The 20227-nt window shown below is 44.7% G+C and overlaps 1 protein-coding gene across 1 annotated transcript in view; it reads right to left on the bottom strand.

Annotated features, from left to right (window-relative positions):
- LOC135394437 (transforming growth factor-beta-induced protein ig-h3-like) overlaps positions 1 to 12068 on the bottom strand; it is a 79975-nt gene extending 67907 nt beyond the window's left edge. Inside the window, exon 1 of the mRNA XM_064625175.1 lies at positions 11992 to 12068. Coding sequence (XP_064481245.1) covers positions 11992 to 12008 — 17 coding nt within the window. The 5' untranslated portion in view covers positions 12009 to 12068. The remainder of the gene's footprint in view (positions 1 to 11991) is intronic.
- Positions 12069 to 20227: the final 8159 nt, after the last annotated feature.

Consider the following 20227-nt stretch of genomic DNA (forward strand, 5'->3'; position numbering starts at 1 on the left):
AGGTTCGTGTCCTATGGGACTCGCCTAACATTGACCGACATATGTCACTCGGTTTTGGAACAACAGTAGATCCAGTACAGATACCCTGGGATTGAATGTAGAGGTTACCATCAAAAGCCACGCCGGTGGAAAACAAATATAGACTGATAGTTGGAACAAGGATGAGGCGGGAATACCTGCGTTGGTTTGAAAGGTTTTATGATGTCCTTTTCTATGGTCGTCCTTAGGCGCGATAGAAGATCATTATTTGTCGAAAAGTACAACTACGGTCTCCCAATACTCTCTCAGGCCAGGAAACTCCGGCGAAATACAATGGAGCGACTTGTTTAGGTTCCGGAGCTGTCGCGCGGGGGCGCTAGTGTTGATCGGGGGGCGCCGTCCTCCGTTAGCAGGCGACGAAGCCATAGAGCTTCACGTGTTCTGTAGGTAACTGAAATGTGAACCCGACAGCATCGACAGTTTCTTTTCCTCTTCAGTGATTCGTAATTGCGTACCAGCATGCCTAAGACATGCTGTGTAACTGGTTGCGTCGCAGGGAAACGGATTTTTTGTTTTCCATCGGACCCCGTTGAAAGAGAACGGTGAAAAACGGGCAATCTCACGTGTGGAGACCGAAAGCTTCACGTTCGACTCCCCAAACACAATGGTGCGCACTCTGCATTTCGACGCCATGTACATATTTGCTGTTACATGTACGAAGGCAACCTGTCAGCTGAGCTGCGATTATCCAAAATACCATGACTGATCCAAGATAACCCGCCTAGTGTGGTGTTCCGGTACTAGTAGTGTAGCAGGCTAGGAAATTTGACGGTGGGAAAGAGTACAAGCCAACAGAGATTATGCAGTTCTGGGCATTCTTTGCTGCTTTTTGAATACAACATAAAAACGAAAATAGAAATGATGAAGCACAATGTGATCCTTCATTTTTAAACGACTGTAATATGAAGCAACGTAATCCATATGTGACAAATCAAGCAAACGCAAAATGTAAAAATGAAAAGTGTGTATCTTTCAGACTGTTACTAGATTCCACTATGTAATCCAATTACACATTGTGATATAGAATTATTATTAATTGCCAGTGAAGGAAAAAAGAACGCACTAGAACCATGCATTGGGAGAACTGAAGTGAACACTTCAGTTCTCCCAATGCATGGTTCTAGTGCGTGTTTGTCGACAATTGTCGACAATTGGCCAAGTCTTGACCGATCTTGAGTTGCTGCAGATTAAGCTCCAGAGTCTTTCTTTCGGGAGTATGAAAGGGCCGAAATAAAAGAAATTAAAAAATAACGAAAAAGCAGTAGAAATAAATATTAGTTAGCATTTACATTGTGCACAGCAACTGGTACGCGGCTGCTCATCACGTCTTACCTCACACATCTTTATCAGTTAACTGCTTATGTTTGGGATGTAACCGATCTCGGGACTTAGAGTATTTTATGTTGACCTGTACATTGCTAGTTCTCCTATATCTTTTTATTTTATCTCTTTATCCCCCTTTTTTTTTGTAATTTGCGGAGATGGTGACGTTTTGTCTGGCGTTTGTTATATATAAAAAAAAAACTTTAGATATTTTATTGTGTTTGCATGTACATATTGTGTACCGCTATTTAGGCCATGGCTGTTGGAGGGCACAGTTAAATAAACTTAAAGTAAAAACGGTGTCCACGTTTGTACAAAGTCCTCTGTTCAACAGACATGAGGCGGGTTGTAAAGCACCATGATTCACCGTATGCATGGCCAAATACACACGCTCAAATACACCCAGGCACATTCACAAAAGTGGGCGCGCCAAGGCAGCGGCAATGTGCCAATGTCAACACAGCCAGGGAGTGCACTCTCTGCCCCCAATCTACGACAGCGCCATCGCGCGGCCGCGGTGCGCCCTAACGAGTTTTTCGTCGGACTTCTCTGACCAGAGAGAGTATTGAGAGACCGTAGTACTACACTTTCATGTCTAACGTCAAAGTGCATCAGGCGAAGCGCACCTTACGTTTTGGCGCGCATTCTTGGGAATGTTTACGTCGAGATCCGGGACTTCCTCAAGGAACTGCTTAGTAATTGTTTAGGGAACGAGCCTGCGAAGAAAGATGCACTTTAGAGTCTTGGGTGTACGAAGAAATTACCCCTTGCATGTGTTGTTTTCGTTCACGAATATTCTTAGTGATGCGGGGGCTTCTGGTCTTTGACAACAAATTTGACTTAGTTGTTGAAACGAGGTTGGCTGTAGACGTCCATAACTGCTGGGCTCGTAGAAGGACAAGCACTTTTCCTTCTTGTCTCCCTTGAAATTTCCATCAAATGGTTTTAAGACGGCCACAACATCGTTCATGGCTCTTTCGTTGAAAGTCGGACAGGGAAGGTAAAACTTCGACGATTTATCAGGTCAAGAAGTGCGGCATGTCTTGCAGCTAACTCGGTGCGAATGCTATTTATCCAGCCTCACTAGGAAGCCCTTTCGGCCCTGGTGTACTAAAAAGAGTACACAACAAAGACCTCGACTCAATGAAAATGGCGAAATAGACAAAGAAGTCTCGAAAACATTCGAAAGACATTCTAAACCGCATCTGCATCGGTTGTTGAGCTCTTGCGTGCCCTGGAACAGGGGAAGAAGACGACGAAGAAGGCACAGACGCTTGCGAGGGAAGCACAGAATATTTTTTTTTTATAAATCAAGTATTGTAGCGGGCATGATGAGAATTTTGCATGTTATTTATGAAACATTGAAAACCTTATGCTCACTGAAAAAATATTGCACCACTGTATGTATCGGATATTGCACGTACGCCCAGGTACATATGTACTGTAATTAGTACATCAGGTTCCAGCGCCTGTCACTTCTTGGAAGTTGGGCTCAGCAAGTACTCCTTTGCTACAGGCGTTTCCTGTGCTTTCTTTTTACTTTCTTGGTGTGAATTACGCCTCGTAGGTTTTATTTTGCGACGAAGAATTCCCCTTTTATATTTCCGTGTTTCCTTACTTGGTAATTGAAAGGCGTCTGACAAAGAAGATGATCCAGGTAAGGAGGAACACGCAGAATTTGCTTCACGAGGTGCGGCAGACGACGTGCATCATGTATTACATCAGCTAACTGATGACTTTTCATCACGGTATCACTACCATTTTGCGAGTTTGACGAAGAGCAAATCATAGGGAATGTGTAATGAACTAATGTATAATGAAATAAAATAATGGAGAAGCCGTACGGCTAAGTTTTGGGGCTGAAAAAATAAATATTCATCTTCCAGAAAGATTTCCACATGCGCTGCAGTATTTTTGACAACTCTTAGCTCAAGATGATCATCTCCACCAATGTCACCAGCAAGCAAGGATGAGCGTAGCAGACGTCATTTTTTAAACTTAGCATGCTTCAGCCGCATGAGGCGTCTAAGTCCAGGTCCTTCAAACTAATTTTTGAATTGAGGTTCGAGGATGGCTGTAGGTTTACCGTGAGACAAGGAGATGCCCCTTGTATTTGTACGCCTCTGTTATTTCTAGGGCAAAAATTAAATCCTGTTGTGCTACCATATATAGTAATATATTGTATAACATAACTAAATAAATAATTTAACATAATATATAATATAACATAATATATAATTAAATATATCCTGAATGCCGCGTTTGAAAAAAAAAAAGCTACCTCGCCTTAAAACTAATGCGGTTGAGCCGTAGAAATATGTATACTGGAAGTATTCGTGCTGGAATCTCATCGCTACGGTTAAGTTCCCTCAGAAGAAATTGAACGAGATGAGCGTAGCAGACGTCATTTTTTAAACTTAGCATGTTTCAGCCGCATGAACTGTTCACTTTTACTTGGTTGGCTGTGTCGCCACATTGCCACAGTGGAGCAGAATTGCAATCATCCGGCACGATAGAAAACACATGTCCCCGTTGTACTAGATCCTTCCGGATATATTTTTTTCCCGGATGCATTCTGCCGCGTGCGCTTCGGTGAGAGGCAAGCTATTCTTTAATTCGAGCTTCATGTCGGTGCAACCATCTTTCCTTCTGTGTAGGGCGAGGATGCACCTTGCTGCCCTATTTTGAATGTTCCCCAATTTATCACTTGAGGTTATGTGAGCGTGATACAGACAGCACGGGCATATATTCGGAAATTGGCCAGCATCTTTCTTTAACTTCGTATACGGGTACCTAAGATTTCGCGTAATGAAGTTTGCTTGAAGAAGGAGGAACCAGCGACACGGAGGAGATTGGGACGGACACAACGATTCTCAAACACAGCAAAGATTTTATTGACAACAACCCACTATATATTCAAAAACCTCCGAAGGGGAGGAAGAGGAATGAGAGAGGGTTGACTAACACAATTGCCTCGTGTGGCTGTCTCTACAGATTCACGAAGCATTCTTCGCCAGGTCACTCTTTTCCTACGCAAAGCAGAGGTTTCCGCGAAGAGGGCTTCACAGTTGTTACATTCCCGGAGATGTTGAACTAATTCGCTTGATACGTGGGTCCTTTCTGTGCGAAGAGCATGTTCCCTAAGACGGTCATTCAGACAGCGTCCTGTTTGACCCACATAGCACATGCCACAAGCAAGAGGTATACAATAGACCACTGAGTGGTTACAGGAAACAAACGGACTACGGTGGGTGACATTACAACCACGGTTCACAGAGGAGAAGGGGCAAAGCTTGCTTAATTTGCAGACATTTGAAAAAACAATCTTAATGCCAAAATTCTTAGCAACAGCTAAAATATTGTGGGAAACCGAGTGGTGGAACGGGATGGCCACCATCTTTTTTGAGTTCCGGGAAAGATCGGGCAAGGTCAGTAGAGCGGGGTACAACTTACGTAAAAATAAAAGGGCCCTGGAAGCGATAAGATGACGATCATAGCCAGCTGACAGCAACCTACCACATTGGTGGGACAAACTGAAATTGATAAAATGCGAGCACGTTTTTGACACGGAGGCTCTAACCAAGGATGAAACAATGCCAGACTTGACTATCTTCGAGTGGAAACTGGATCGCGGTAGGAGAGGTTTAGCATTATCTTTGCCATAATACCAACAAAGGCCAACCGACCTTGCCCGATCTTTCGCGGAACTCAAAAAAGATGGTGGCCATCCCGTTCCACCACCCGGTTTCCCACAATATTTTAGCTGTTGCTAAGAATTTTGGCATTAAGATTGTTTTTTCAAATGTCTGCAAATTAAGCAAGCTTTGCCCATTCTCCTCTGTGAACCGTGGTTGTAATGTCACCCACCGTAATCCGTTTGTTTCCTGTAACCACTCAGTGGTCTATTGTATACCTCTTGCTTGTGGCATGTGCTATGTGGGTCAGACAGGACGCTGTCTGAATGACCGTCTTAGGGAACATGCTCTTAGCACAGAAAGGACCCACGTGTCAAGCGAATTAGTTCAACATCTCCGGGAATGTAACAACTGTGAAGCCCTCTTCGCGGAAACCTCTGTTTTGCGTAGGGAAAGAGTGACCTGGCGAAGAATGCTTTGTGAATCTGTAGAGATAGCCATCACGAGGCAATTGTGTTAGTCAACCCTCTCTCATTCCTCTTCCTCCCCTTCGGAGGTTTTTGAATATATAGTGGGTTGTTGTCAATAAAATCTTTGCTGTGTTTGAGAATTGTTGTGCCCGTCCCAATCTCCTCCGTGTCTCTGGTTCCTCCTTCTTCAAGTATGCACCAGCTTGTCAGCGTCCTCTCTCTTTTATCAGTCATGAAGTTTGCTGTCGCTCCCCGCCTTTTAAGCCACACCATATATCTCATTTATTAAATCCCAAGGGCCCTATAACTGATTGCATAGGAGAGGAGCACAAGCGGCTAATGCACACAATGCAAGGAACATAGTAAATAATGTATCAGCGCAATATAGCAAAGCCAGATTAGGCCAGAGCATCGTGAAAATGGTCAATGTGTTCGGGAAACATTTTTGTACGTAGCGATAGTAGTACCATTGTACATCAGTGATTTCCGATTGCTGATGTGGCTGACATCTAAGAAATTCCATGTTTGGATTACGAATTTGTGTGGGTTTAAATTAATTAGATTAATGCAACTAACTTCTTTAATACCCTAATCGTATCCTAATATCGATTCTAATACACCAATCCATCAGAGCCGTCACGAGGCGAGTTTGCGCCCGGGGCAGGGTAAATGTGAACTCCCCTCCCCCCTTCTCTCACTGCCATCAGAAGCTCTGTAAATAGAGTATAGAAAACGCTCATTCGCTCTGCCGAGATCACAAATTGAAATTCTCTTCCCGGTCCAACCAACGTCCCATGGCCTGCCGTTCGGCGCCCTCTCTAACGAAGGCACCCGGGGCAGCTGCCCCCCCCCCCCCTATTGCTACGGCTCTGCATCGATCGTGAACAGTGTTATATATTTAACATTGGCAAAAATACAACCCTGTCAGACAAACCAAGTTTTTAAGGGAATGGTTTCACGAAAATTTGCTATAGAACACTCACATTAACAACGTATCATCAGATACAGCGAGGAAAATTGGCGCCCTCTATCAAATTATACACCTGTTGCCCCTGAAAGACTCATTGTAGCTTAAGCAGCAAAGGAGACGTGGAAACTTTATTAATTATGCGCTAATTTATCCCACACTTTATTGCTGTTTGTTGGTATGGGGATCAACTAGCTGGACCAATTACACTAACATGTACGCACTGCAAAAGAGAGCAGTGCGATTAATTACGAATACTAGGGCAGTATCTTCATGAACTCTTCTGGAATTAAAAATCTTGTCAATATATGACCTGTACAGGAGATTTTTTTAGCCTTGACAGACAAGCTATGAGAGCAGCCGTTTCTCCAGTTGAGTTCTACGGCCAAGCAAACATCTTCTCGAAGAAAGGATGGAAATGCAAGATTGCTAATTACCTATAATTAGTTAACTAACTTTCTATTTAGATGATTTCTGGTAAAACCGAGATAGCAGATTGATAGACTACCCTAGCTACAAGCCATGTGACGTTTAAAAGATCCTGAAACACGCACGTGCGTTAAAATATCCATCCCCGACTTTTGATACGCATATGAGTTGAAACCGCGGCGTCCGGGAACGCAGGCAATACAGCGCTCATCTCAGGTTAGAGAGCCACGTGATTTGGAGCAATGGAGATGATTGGCGTAGGTGCCGCTCAGCTGGTTAGATAAGCCGCTTTCCGGCGCAGATATCCCTCCGTCGGCGAGAGTGATGCGCTTCTCAGGTGCTGTTTTCGGTTTCGGCTCATTTGCATATCGAAATTCAGCGATGGTTATTTCAAGGCACGCGCTCTTTTCAAGATTTTTATAACATAAAATGGATTTCAACGAGGATTGTCTCTCGTTATGTTGTCTCGCTTTTGCACGAAACTCCCTAATTAAGGAGTTAATTAAAGAATTTTAGGTAATTAGTTATCTTGTAGTTACATACTCTCTTCCAGAGGACGTCCGCCTGGCCGTAGAACTCAACTGCAAAAACGACATCTACGCTGCTCTCCTAACGGTTTTATAAAAATTCTGTAAATACTAAAAAGAAACACCCTGTACACTTTAAAGCTTGGGTTATTCGCGTACAGCAGCTTCTGTTCAGGTGCAATTCAGTTAAACACCAGAACTGAATGTTACACACTCCAAAATCTATCTGACTACCCTTATAGTCACACCAAATATGGCACGCATGCGACTGACTATTTGTTACCAAATTTTTGCAACACTATGAGTCCAATGGCGTATCTCGGGGTGGGGAGGGGGGGAGGCGGTTGGGCGATCGCCCCCCATACGAAAGGTCAGTTTATACATTGGATTTCCCTCTCTCCCGTCCCCCATTACGCGCTGCGACAAGGGTCCGCCTTTGTATGAGCCACTTGTTTACATGTTTGTTTGTCTACAGAAGAACACTGGCGTTACTGCTCTATGTTGATTAATTCATGAAAAAATCTGTTGGAACTATTATACTATTGTTCTGTTGATGTTAAAAGTTGTTGAGTTAAAATTGTTGCAAAATGTATTCATAACGAAACCTGAGACTACGGAAAAAATAAATAAAAACGGACGCACACAGACACAGGCCTTGTGTTGGTGTGCGTTCTTTTCCTTTTTTTTCCTGGTCTCTGGTTTCGTTATGGATATCTGGCACCAGCTCGCTTGCTTTCTGTCGTTTTTATAGGAAAATGTACGGTGTTCTGTGAAATGTTGCTGTCAAAATCGCCGGACTGCTTGTAGAGGACCAGGTTCCTCGTCAAGGATCCTAATCCCTTTTTGTTCCTGGCATTTATTTTTTATGGAAATAAAAAAAAGAACTGAGTTATTTAGATAATTTCATTAATAAAATAACAATTAACTTACGCTGAAAATTACCATAGCAAATTCTACACTCAAAACCTCGCCTACGAAGAGAAACCCTAATTTATTTATTTATTTATTTATGATCCATTCTATTGTCGACCGTTGAAAGAAGGAACTTCCGTTGAAAGGAGGAAGGAAAACGTTGACTTCGATGATCAATCCATCCATAGACTGAATGGACCGGAACAATGTATGGCAGGGAAGTCTTCGATGAGTGGAATCTCTGACGAGAAGGGGAATGGAACATTTCGGCGCAGGTCCGGCTCGGATGTTGCAGGACGCTTCGGTGCGCGATCATTTCGGTAAGATGTGTTTCTCGCTCATTTATACACAGGACGCTTCGCCGAAAATACAACAACTGTATTTTATGATGACGATTGGGGAGTTCCATTGCCAGGGACGATACTCTGCTACATTGCAGGATGGTAGTAGTAGTCTTAACGTCAGCTGAGGCTTTTTCATACAAAAAAAAATATTCTCTGTCTTTTATCAATTAATTAACATACACACGTTAGTGAACCAGTTACTCATTACTGTTGGATGAAAACGTCCAAAAGGAGGTATGGTCGAGCTTGATGAGGAAGCTCGTCCTATATGTTGTCTAAATAAGCTTTTCACTGCAAGTCAGAAATGTGATGTTGAAAATGTTTGCCTGAGCTTAACTGATAATAAAGGACAAAGCAAAGAGAGCGCGGTGGTTACAGATACGCATTATGGAACAACGCGAACAGAACGACAAGGACAGACAACCGTGAACGCTGTCCCCGCGTAGTTGTCGCGTTGTTTCATAATGGCTACCTGAAAAATTTCCTAGGTATCGATATTTGATAATTTAAAGAGAATCGTTTACGAATGCACCGCAGAAGACTATTAAGGCAGTCCCTGAAATGTCAAGCTTTATTCTTGGGTTGAATCAGGAGCCTGACGAAATTTAGATATTTATTTTATGATGAAGTCTTACAGTCCATATTATAACGCATTCACGGACGACGTCATATTGTGGTATATACAGAGGACACAAGTGGTGACATCACGTGAAGCAGCGCTGTCTATGCGACGAAGCAATAAAGCAAATATAATGTCCGAAGCTGTATTCGCAAGTTTGAAAACTTAAATGAACCATGAATGACTACCTCTCATGAGTTACAGTGCGTGCCGATGCAATCACGAAATAAAAGGAAACTGGTGCGAGATTATAAACTCTGTGACCAGACAAACATTATTTAACGGCTAAAGTATCTATGTTATCTGCTTTCCACCCACTTCATTTCACTTTCGTTCTACTAACGAGTACATCGCTTGAGGACTCTTACTTAATCAACCTTTAATGAAAATCGTATAGTCCCAGTCAACACAGATGTTGCCAGAATGCAGAATCGACGTGGAATATCGCTGTTGTATGTGAAACGCAAAGTCTGGGCATCCGCGCGGTTTGTACGTGAAATTTCAGCATGAGCAATATAACACGAGAATCCAAACCAAATTCAAAGCGGAAATAGACGGATACTCGTTATGACAGCGTTCTTTATTATGCTAGAACTTAAAGGGGCACTAAAATGCAAAAACAACTTGCTCTCAAATGAAAGTCCGTGTTTCAATTAGTATAATTCGAGCAAAATTAGTTCACACAGCGCTACCGTTTAGAAGAAAAATGTAATGAAAACAGAGCCGTCTTTGGCGGCAACGAATGGGATCCCCAGAAGGCAAAGATTGGCGGCATCCAATGAGATAACAGGAGAAGCGCGCGCATACATATCTTGGCCGTGTGGATTTGGAACGGGTCCGATCGAAGTATTCCGTGTATGCGCGACTTGATGCGCATTGGTGCATTTGTCAATACCGATTCACTGAATTGTAGCCCACAACAGTTCTCGCGAATCTTCCACTGACAACATTTATCTTCACGTCTTTCAGACAGCGACGCCAGTCAGCTTCGCAACGCTCCATATGCTCCAACTGCTCCATATGGCGTGGCACGCGCAGCATGAACTAAAGACACCAATGCTCCAGCTGAAACGACGTTCACTGCTTAGCACCGGAAAGAAAAAGTCTAGTGTAATTTCGATTGTAGCTCCGTAACGGAATCAACGTTTTGAATTGTGATAACAAGTACGAAGTTAACATAGCGTGTAACGTAATTTGAAGTGAACTTGTTTTTGCATTTCGCTGTTTCTATGCACTTTTACTTCACGATTCCACATGCAAAGTGTACACGGAAAAATAACTTTTTTTTTTTTCATACGTAACCTGAACATTCGTTATACTTAGTAAAACTAAATATACCGGGTATTTCACATAAATCCCCCGGCTGAATAGTTCGTAAACAGGTGGCGTTCGTAAACACTGCAATTTGGAACTATGACGAAAAATACAAAAAGGGGGTATCTTTATTAGAAGACCAAAGAAAGGAAAAAAGAGAAGGACAGGTCAGTCAAACGGAGTGCCAGTACATACGGGCATTGTACGAAAACTCAGTTGATAACACGACACATAAGTGTGTTCCCAAGCATTTCCTAGGGCGTGTGTCTTTTCCTCATCCTCATCATTATTCTCATCGTCAGCATGCTTGCTCGTCGTGACACTACCATCTAACGGAGGCAACCACGCACACACGAATTAGAGGAGAAAAAAAAGACTGGTACATGAATTCGCTTTAGAATGGCATCACCAGGACCTGTTCCGGTCTGTACAACCTGTGTGTGTATAATAATAATAATTTTGGGGCTATACGTCGCGAGACAACTGCTGTGTGTGGATAATTTGCGCAAAAGAAATTAGAAAAGGTGTATTACGTTTTGCGATCTTCTTATAGCGGTCTGGTCCTAAACAAACTCTCGAATGATTCGATTTTTCGACATTCATTTAGGGCATAACGCACTCAAACAAGGTTTTCACTGTTCGTGTGGGCATAGCCCCGCTTTAAGACTGTAGATTTGTAACTTATTTTCTCATAGATATTAGATATGGTGGTATGTATGCACCATTTCAATAATGAGTGTCATGTCTTGTCTTTCATGTCATGTCTTACGACATACGAAGAACGACTAACTTAACATCAATATTAGATGTGCCGTTTTGTTTGTATTAGGCATTTTAATCCATAATAGCCTGGCTTCTCACATACCCGTTGATGTGATCTAGCCTGTTACGCAAGTATTTTTTTTTTTTAGTTAAGAAAGTGAGCTTTTGGTATGATCAGCCTTCTTATTTGTAGAGCAACCTTCTTATCTTTGTTTTGCCACATTGCATTGCCACATTAAACCCACGCAACTTGACGTAACTCCAGAATAACTCGACAACATTTGATGAGAAACTTTAGGTGTAATTTAATTACTTTCGGAGTCACGTAACTGTACTTGTGATTTCACTACCTTTTCTCAGTAACCTACACGGCTCTAGTAATGACCTAATAATCGTTAAATCGGCGGGTTTCCCTTGTTGTTCGACACGAAAAGTGCATTTAGGTTACTCCAAAAGACAAAACACGGGATGTTTGGCTGCTGAGTCCATGTAGTCTCTGAACGTCAAAGCACATATGCTAACTTTACTCCAGCGGGGCCACTCAGTCATCGTGACCGAACTTTGCACTGAGTAGCAGACAATTGTCCCGAAGTGTCATACACTGTACAAATGAAATGCCGTTCAGATAAATCTAGAGCGAATGAGCTTACCCCTGTTTCTGAGCCATTCGAAGATGCCACTTTGGAATTCGTCTCCTAGCCCCATTGCACACATTACAGCAATACAATACAAGGATCACTGCTCGTACGAGCGTGCGCATATTTCTGTCTTGTCGCTTGCTCGCTCAACTAACAACCTACTGAGCCCAAGGGGTTGTTTCTTTGCGAGAGTAGGGCATGTCAATCGGCGCAAGTCGCAATACTGGGTTAAAGCAACCCATATGTACCCTCATACGAGAGCCGACAACTGAGAAGTACCGCGAGTTGTCAAAAGTTGTGTCAAGACGGCGGAGAAATGCATTTTTGTTTTATGTACGATTGCTTTCTCTACTGCGATGAGTTGTGTGAAATGTGTTCATTGTTTCAAAGTGGAACGCCCCGTAACCACCTGGTGCTCATTATCACGAAAATTGTTCGGTGGTTACTGGTACTTTGTGTTAATGGCAGGAGGATAAGTGTTGCACATAGCGGCGCTATAGTAGCGTTGTACTAATAGTACTACTACTGGTACTGAGAAAAAGTACCGTTTTCGGTACTTTTTCTCAGTAGCGGAGTAGCGATGCCGCTACATTATAAATTTGTAACGAGAAAAGTATTTCCGCTACAAATATGGGTAGCGTCGGACGTGGAACAGAGAGAAAAAAAGAAAAGAAAAAGACGTAATAGCGGCAAGCATAATTTTTTCTTGTACTTTCTTTTACTTATTTGTTAATTACGCTGATTGATGTGACGTTCTCCCTAACTTTCACGAACTCTCATAAGGTAAGCACAATCGAATATTTAGGAATATATTTTGTGTTAGACTGGAAGGGGGGGGGGGGTGCATTTTTAGCTCCCAGTTTGACCTCACATTTGCGAAACTCAAACAGGTTATTATTCGGGAGTTCCTGTAAGCCAACGTACTTATTAGTGCTCTTTGTTACTTGGTGGCGGTACATAGGCGATTAACTTTAAAGCAATTGATCAATTACCTCGTTTTGATGAAAAGTTACAATATATTTTTTACTGTATGCTTCATTACGGAGGTAATCTCGCACGGGTATACTCTACAGTCATACGCTTTGTAAGAGAAGGGGTTGTGTGTGTGTGTTGGCGGGGGATATATTTATTAGAAGAAAAAACTGAAAAGGGGAAAAACAGAGAAAGGCCAGCCAAGCGGAGTGTCGGCTTGCTACTCTGCAAGTAAATAACCAGAAAATAAATGAAACATTAAAAACAAAACAAAAGCAGAATGAAAGAGATGAAAAAAAACGATGAGAGTAATGTGCGTGAGGGTGAAGGTGTGCAGACTTGTACGTATTTGGAGTATTGTATTTAAAATACTGTATCTTAAATACAATAAGAATAAGAATAAGAGCTAAACAATTAAATAATTGGGTGTTTACGTCGCGAGACAACTGAGATCCTCTGTTGAGCTGTTTCAGACAATGTAATTGCACCTGTTTTTGTGGCTGCAGCTCGTAACTTGCCTTGCAGCAAAGCCTCGACCACTCACTACATCTTCATTGAAGAAATGTGGCTTGAATGTGCTTGAATGCGGTTGCATCAGATGAACATTTGCAACTAACTTTGATAAGTGGCCACAGAGCCTCCTGTGCCGTCTCAGTTTCGTGCGATGTCCTCTGGTCTGTTTCACCTTAGTATGAAGATTGTACATTCGTAACGTGAAGCATTTCGCCTAGCAAAGTAGTTGTACTCGACCTACCTGTACCGATGTACCTGAACGTGTCACCATGTCATCTCAGACGCTTTCAGACATATGTCGGCACAGTTCCCCTAGAAGTCGGCCCAGGACGCACATTTCCCCAGGGCGTCAGTCGTGACGTTGCCCATATACGTGAGGCCGACAACGGCAAGCCCTTTCACCATCACCACCACCACCATCGTTGTTGCCCATGATCAGCCAGACAGTACAGTGCTGGACAAAAGTTTACGGAACGCGCGAGCGGCGTATTTTCTCTGGGCAGAGACACCCTAGTGGCGAGCGGAAGCGGGCGAGTCCACCCATTCAGAGGGATGGAAGAATGCGCTTGTGGCGACTCACCGTGGTAGTAGTGGTAACTTTGCTTTTGAGTGTAACGAACGCCAAAATGGTTTCGTTTTGGGTCTACTGCACCGAGCGCGAGTGGCTATCGCGGGAAGGCAGACTGCCCGCTATCGGAGAGATAACAGGGCGCTAAGATGAATTGAGGTGACAACGGGCTCGCAGTGCCTAGCTTTTTTCTTTTTTTATTAGACAAAAACAGAAGAAAAGAGCGTATACCCTTGAACACACACACACAAAAAAGAGGCAGGGGGAGACGATACTTTGTCGGCCCCCTTTCGCAGCAATAACTGGGGCCATACGCACAGGAAGGGAAGCGTATAGCCGACGGACAAGGTCCACGTCTTCACGTAGCAAGGAACACTCTGCTTCTATAAATTCCCAGAGTGCGTCCTTGCTCCTTGTAGGCGTCCGTCTCTTGCTCATCCTATACTTCAGGCTGTCCCAGAGGTTTTCGATGATGTTTAAGTCCGGGCTCTGCGCAGGCCATGTCAGCTGCATTACGCTGAGACGTAAAAAAAGAAAAAAGCTAGGCACTGCAGCCCGTTGTCACCTCAATTCATCTTAGCGCCCTGTTATCTCTCCGATAGCGGAGGGACTTCCACTCGCGCTCGGTGCAGCAGACCGAAAACGAAGCCATTTTGGCGTTCGTTACACTCAAAAGCAAAGTTATCACTACTACCACGGTGGGTCGCCACAAGCGCACTCTTTCATCCCTCTGAACGCGTGGACTCGCCCGTTTCCGCTCGCCGCTAGGGTGTCTCTGCCCAGAGAAAATTCGCCGCTCGCGCGTTCCGTAAACTTTTGTCCAGCACTGTACATCAGTATCGCCGCATCGCCAAAGCGTCGTCCATGATGGATTGTTTTCCTAGCGCGTTTTCACGAGAGCTCGTGCAGTGTGCGTGCATTGCGAAGCACGGGCAGAACATGAAATGTTTTGCAAAGCAATGTTCGCCAGCACTGTTGTTGCTGTCTGTTTTTTTGTTTTCCCAGTGTGATAAGGCCCCGAACAAATGCAAAACATCTGCGAGCACGTGCTTTTCATCGCGTGTTCTGCTGTTGTTCGCCTAGTGTGACTAGGGTAGCCTACTCACACTAGGCGAACAACACGCCATGGCGTTGCCATGGCAATATGTCCACGTTCACCGTGTTTTTTGTCTGACTTCGTTCTTGTCTCTCCGTCGCTACGTTGCTTCAGCAATGTGCCTCATTCGCTGCGAAAAATTCGTCTGCTCTCGACAGAGCGACGTGCTATACTTGTTCACTGCTATTCATTCCAGGACATCAAACAGGAAGACAAACGTTTTGAAAATGGCATTTGTTTACCGCTGGCATGTTACGGTGGTTCTTTTGTGGTTCTTTCATCATCGTTGCGTTCGTCTAGGAGTAGGGAGTACGTCCCGTACGTACGTCGCAATCGGAGTCTTATTTGTGGTGGTACTCAATAGGCGCGTTTACATGGGCGCATACGTCGACTGAAAGCTACAGTCGCCTGATCGCAAAGATCGACTTGGGACGGTTTACGTGGCAGGAAGTGATGCGTCTTAGTCCGCCGGGCAATTCAGTCGACTCAGTCGATGACAGCGCCGCCAAGGCACTAAAGTGGTCACTTTGCAATTGCATACTGTTTTATCAGTGTGCGACTTCCTTTACTGAGCCCATAAACATTAAAGCTTTCTACCAACGGCCCAGTCGATAAATCTACACCTGGAACGAGTCTTGTTTTGGCTGCATTGCATGCCAGTCTGGCAACAGCCCTATACTCACCCCCACAAACACACCATCCGTTCGTCGCCATGTTTATGTTGCGGGCGGAGCACGGCGGCAGATGCGGTTGTGACGTAGCGGAAACCGTCGGCACAGTCGACTTGCCCGGATTACATGGCAAAGGCGAGACGACTCCAGTCGTCTGATCTACCCCAACGTAGCGACTTATTTCTGCTGCGTCGACGTCCCCTTTAGGTCGATGTAGGTGGGTTTACCTGGAGAGGGGAGAACACCTACCTAGCCCAGTCGACTTATGTCGCCTTCATGTAAACGCGCCTAATGTGGCTTTTTGCGGTTTGATGCGCCTTTCGTTTTCGTTCCATTTAATCGAGATAGAGCCTGTATAATTGCCGTGATGCCGTGATTGTGTGATGCCGTGTGGAGTTCGAGGCAGCGCAAATAAAGTATAAAAGAAACGGAAGGACGTGCGTTTTTCGCATGCATGACGTTCCGGCAAGTGAGCCAGCAAGAAGTAGGTGGCTTGCCTTGATTGGACGTAAGGCACTGATTGGACGTAAGGCACGCAACCTGGCACTGAACTCCGAATACGTAGTCCACATTTCACTGAGACGGTTTATGAGTCACCGCCGAGCGTCGTGGAATTCACCGGTGCGGACTTTGGAATCTGTCTGAAGCGATGTGTTGCTCCGTCGCAAAATTTACCTTACGCGATCGAGCAATGCAAATCGCGAAGAATGAGCACCTGCACTATAACCTGCGCTGCTGCACAATATAGATCGACCGTTTCGGACTCCACGTGATCTTATCGGGAGAAGCGTCTGCCAGAAGAAACTGCAAGAAACTAGGCTCTGACTTCCGCAGTGTCGATGACCGGTCCCGACCGACGTCACTCCGCGATCCCTCCTCGCAGTGGATGCAGGTGCTTCTTCACATCGTGACGCGCGTTCTCAGGGCTTGTCACGTGGCCTCCGCAGAAAAGCGGGGAGCTTTGCGCGAGCGATGGGAATCCGCCGTGGGCGAAATATATTTGCTAGGAAAATATTTATTGTGTTAAAACAGACACATTTCAACGCGGTCAAACAGAGAACTTTTGCTCCCTCACTTGCCATGTTCCTTTAAGTTGTTGACGGTGTAAAATCGACATTTCTCTACGAGAACGGTTCTGTGTGCCTGGAAGAGTGGAAGCAAGGAGTAGGCAACAACAATAACTCCTAATTCCTAATTGAGACCTAAGCTAATCACTCAGAAGGCCATCTATCCTTCTTGGAGGCGTTGGCTCTTGCGAAAGCATGAGCAAACATTACACTCTAAATCCTGTGACGGACATGTGTCAGTTAAAAAAGTTCCCTCAGAAGGTGCAGCCGGTACCCAGCCGTAATCGTCTGGAAGTAGCCGTAACGGTTATCAAATAGCAAGCACAGCGATCCTCATCGCCAAATTTCAGCAGGTACAAAGCTGTCACGTTGGTATGAAACGGCTTTGTGCCCGCTGAATAATATGTGTGCCTCCTGAGCCTTGTACTCGTGTGCTTGTTGTTCCGCGCTCCGCCGGTGAGGAGTGACACGGCACAACGTATTCTGAGGCTCCAACAGCTCCCCATAGATCCCATAGTTTGAGATAATTCACACAAAACTGGGCACACGACCAATGAGAGTGCAACGTTGTAGAAATTATGCAATGCCAGTCGGCCAATCAGGAGCCTTAACTTTGGCTGAGCTCCCGGCCGGTTCTGGCTACCATCGACTTCTACCGGATTTCACGCCTACCGCCGTTACCCGATATTCAAAATAACTGAAGCTTGAGAGAACTGATGTTCTGAGGCTGGAACAACATAGAAGGGACAAATACATCTTTAATCGTTAATTTCTTCATGTTTCAACTGAAGCTTCTTTTGGCTAAAATAAATATTTATTTGACACAAAGCACTGAATCAAAGATCTGATACATTGGTGCACTGTGAATACAAAGCAATTCCACGCACTGTAATTAAGTGCGATCTTGAAGCAAAACGAACACAGCCCTCGAAATCCGACACGCCCCGTGCGTGTTCTTCACTCTCCAACCGCTCCAACTCACGAAGCCTTCCAGTTCCGGAGTTGATAGACTGTTGGTGGGATAATAGTCGTGTCCAGGAACAGCACAACACACGTTGAATCACATCAACACATGAATAAGCCAGCGAACACTTCTACAAACTGTTCTGCCAATTGACATCACTGAAACACGGAACACAAGAGGACGGCGTGCCGGCCGATTCTATGATGAGCATCTTCTTTCGTTGATTGCAGAGCGGAAGGCACTTGTGTGGCACGTAATCGTAATCCGGTCTTTGTTGTCAGCCCTCAAAATTCAACGGCGCCCGAACGCGTTCTTCACTCTCCAACCGCTCCAACCCACGAAGCATTCCAGTTCCGTAGTTGATAGACTGTACGTGGGATAATAGTTGTGTCCAGGAACAGCACAATACGCGTAGAATCACAAACTGTTCTGCCGACTGACATTACCGAAACACGGAACACAAGACGACGGACGCCGTGCCGGCCGATGCGAGCTATTTCGAAACTATGCTAAAACTGTTGAAACGGCCGCGGGGACGCTGCAGGCACATGCGCGCGTAGAAAATGCGATTTCAAAACATTATTGACCAATCGGAGCGCGCACACAGTCTAGGCCAATGAGCTTGCAACGTTGTAGATTGGCGTAGTGGTACATACTCTACAGCCAGGCTCCCACAGCTCCCCATAGAGCCCATAGTTTGAGATAATTCAGGCAACACTGGACATGCAACCAATGAAAATGAACTATGATGCCTACCTTTCGGCCAATCAGGAGTCTCTCAGTTTGGCTCGCCTTTCGGCCCGGTACTGGCCAGTACTGGCTACCATCGGCTTTTACTTTTACTGGTTTTCATGCCCGACGCTTGTTATTCCGTATTCCAGAACAACTAAGCGAATTTTTGACAAAATACACATTTATTTGAAACATCGTACTGATTCAATAGTCTGACACAAATATTCACCGTGCCTACAGAGTCCACATCGTTGCGTTCGTTGACCAAGTTCGAACTCGAAACACACACACACACTCTACTCCCAGAAGTGAGCGACGCTCACACGAGTGCACGCGATTTCACGGTTAGCATCTCCTTTCGTTGGTTGCAGTGCGAAGGTTTCAACGAAGCGGGCAATGCTTGTCGCACGGACACCGAATCCTGTCTCCGTTGTGACTGCATTTGAAAATGCGACGGCGCTCACAAGTGTTCCTCAGGCGTGAGCTCACCACTGCATTCCAGTTCTGAACTCGAGAGACTGTTCGTACGTAGGATACTTGTGTCGGGAAACATCATAACACGCGCTGAGTCACTTTGACACATGAACAAATCTGGGACTTCTCTTTGAACAATGCCATCATACCGTGGTGTCAACTGACATCGTCGAGACGCCGCTGCCACTTCTCTCCGTTCTCTTCTCGTAACTGCCCGCCAGACAGGCAGCCCGCGAAAGAATGCTCTTTTGAAACTTTGCCAAACAATAGCGGAGCGCGCAATGTCCTTCGGCCAATGGGTATCAACTATGATGCCTGACAGAGTAATACCACGTGTTTATGAAGTGCAAACATTTTTTAGAGCCGCGAAGAGGGGGAGCTGTGGGGGCCTGCTACAGCCGCATCCTCGGTTACCTGAGGAGGACTGGTATTCTCTCGCACTACGTTCCAGTAGTAGGAGGGGGTGCCGAGACTACGACAGGTCCACTCAGCAACCCCTGGCCCTGCCCCTGAGCCCTGCGCGTATTTTTCCCCGCGCGGCGCGTGTGCGGAGGGTTGTCCGCGCGCTCATAACATGCAGAGGCATGCAAAGAACGGTCATATACAAAAAGTACGAGTGAATATATATTTGTTAATGCCAATCAAGTTGAGATATATTTATTACAGCCAATTGGTGCTGGGAATTGTGCCAATTGTGATGCCAATCAAGTGAAGGAGAAAAACCCAGCCGAAAAACCTTCACGACCTGTAACAGAAGAAACACAATACACATAATAAAGAACATGCTTGCTCATTACCAATTTCACAGCTGCCATATGGATAGGACTCAATTGCATTAAAGAGGTATCTCTTATCATCATAGGGCATGAGTGCAAGCTTAGTTGTTTCGACTGTATACATGCATATTGGCGCTTACTACATATGGTCCTTTGTGGATGACTTACCTTCACACTATTAAACAAAACATCTTTATATACATCGTGATGCAAATCCCTACGAGCAATACTTTTCTTAACACCTTTTGCTCTAGCAATTTGACTATCGTCACTCAATCGGATAGAATACATTTTTACTTTCAGAGCAACCACCTCTTCAATTATCCTACCTCCAGTCTCATCCTTGAAGCGGAACAATGCCCCTTTATTTTTATTGCTTTAGAGTGGATGATCAGTGGGATAGGATGAAAGATCG

Source organism: Ornithodoros turicata, chromosome 5 (assembly GCF_037126465.1).
Source record: "Ornithodoros turicata isolate Travis chromosome 5, ASM3712646v1, whole genome shotgun sequence".
NCBI classification, from domain to species: Eukaryota; Metazoa; Arthropoda; class Arachnida; order Ixodida; family Argasidae; genus Ornithodoros; species Ornithodoros turicata.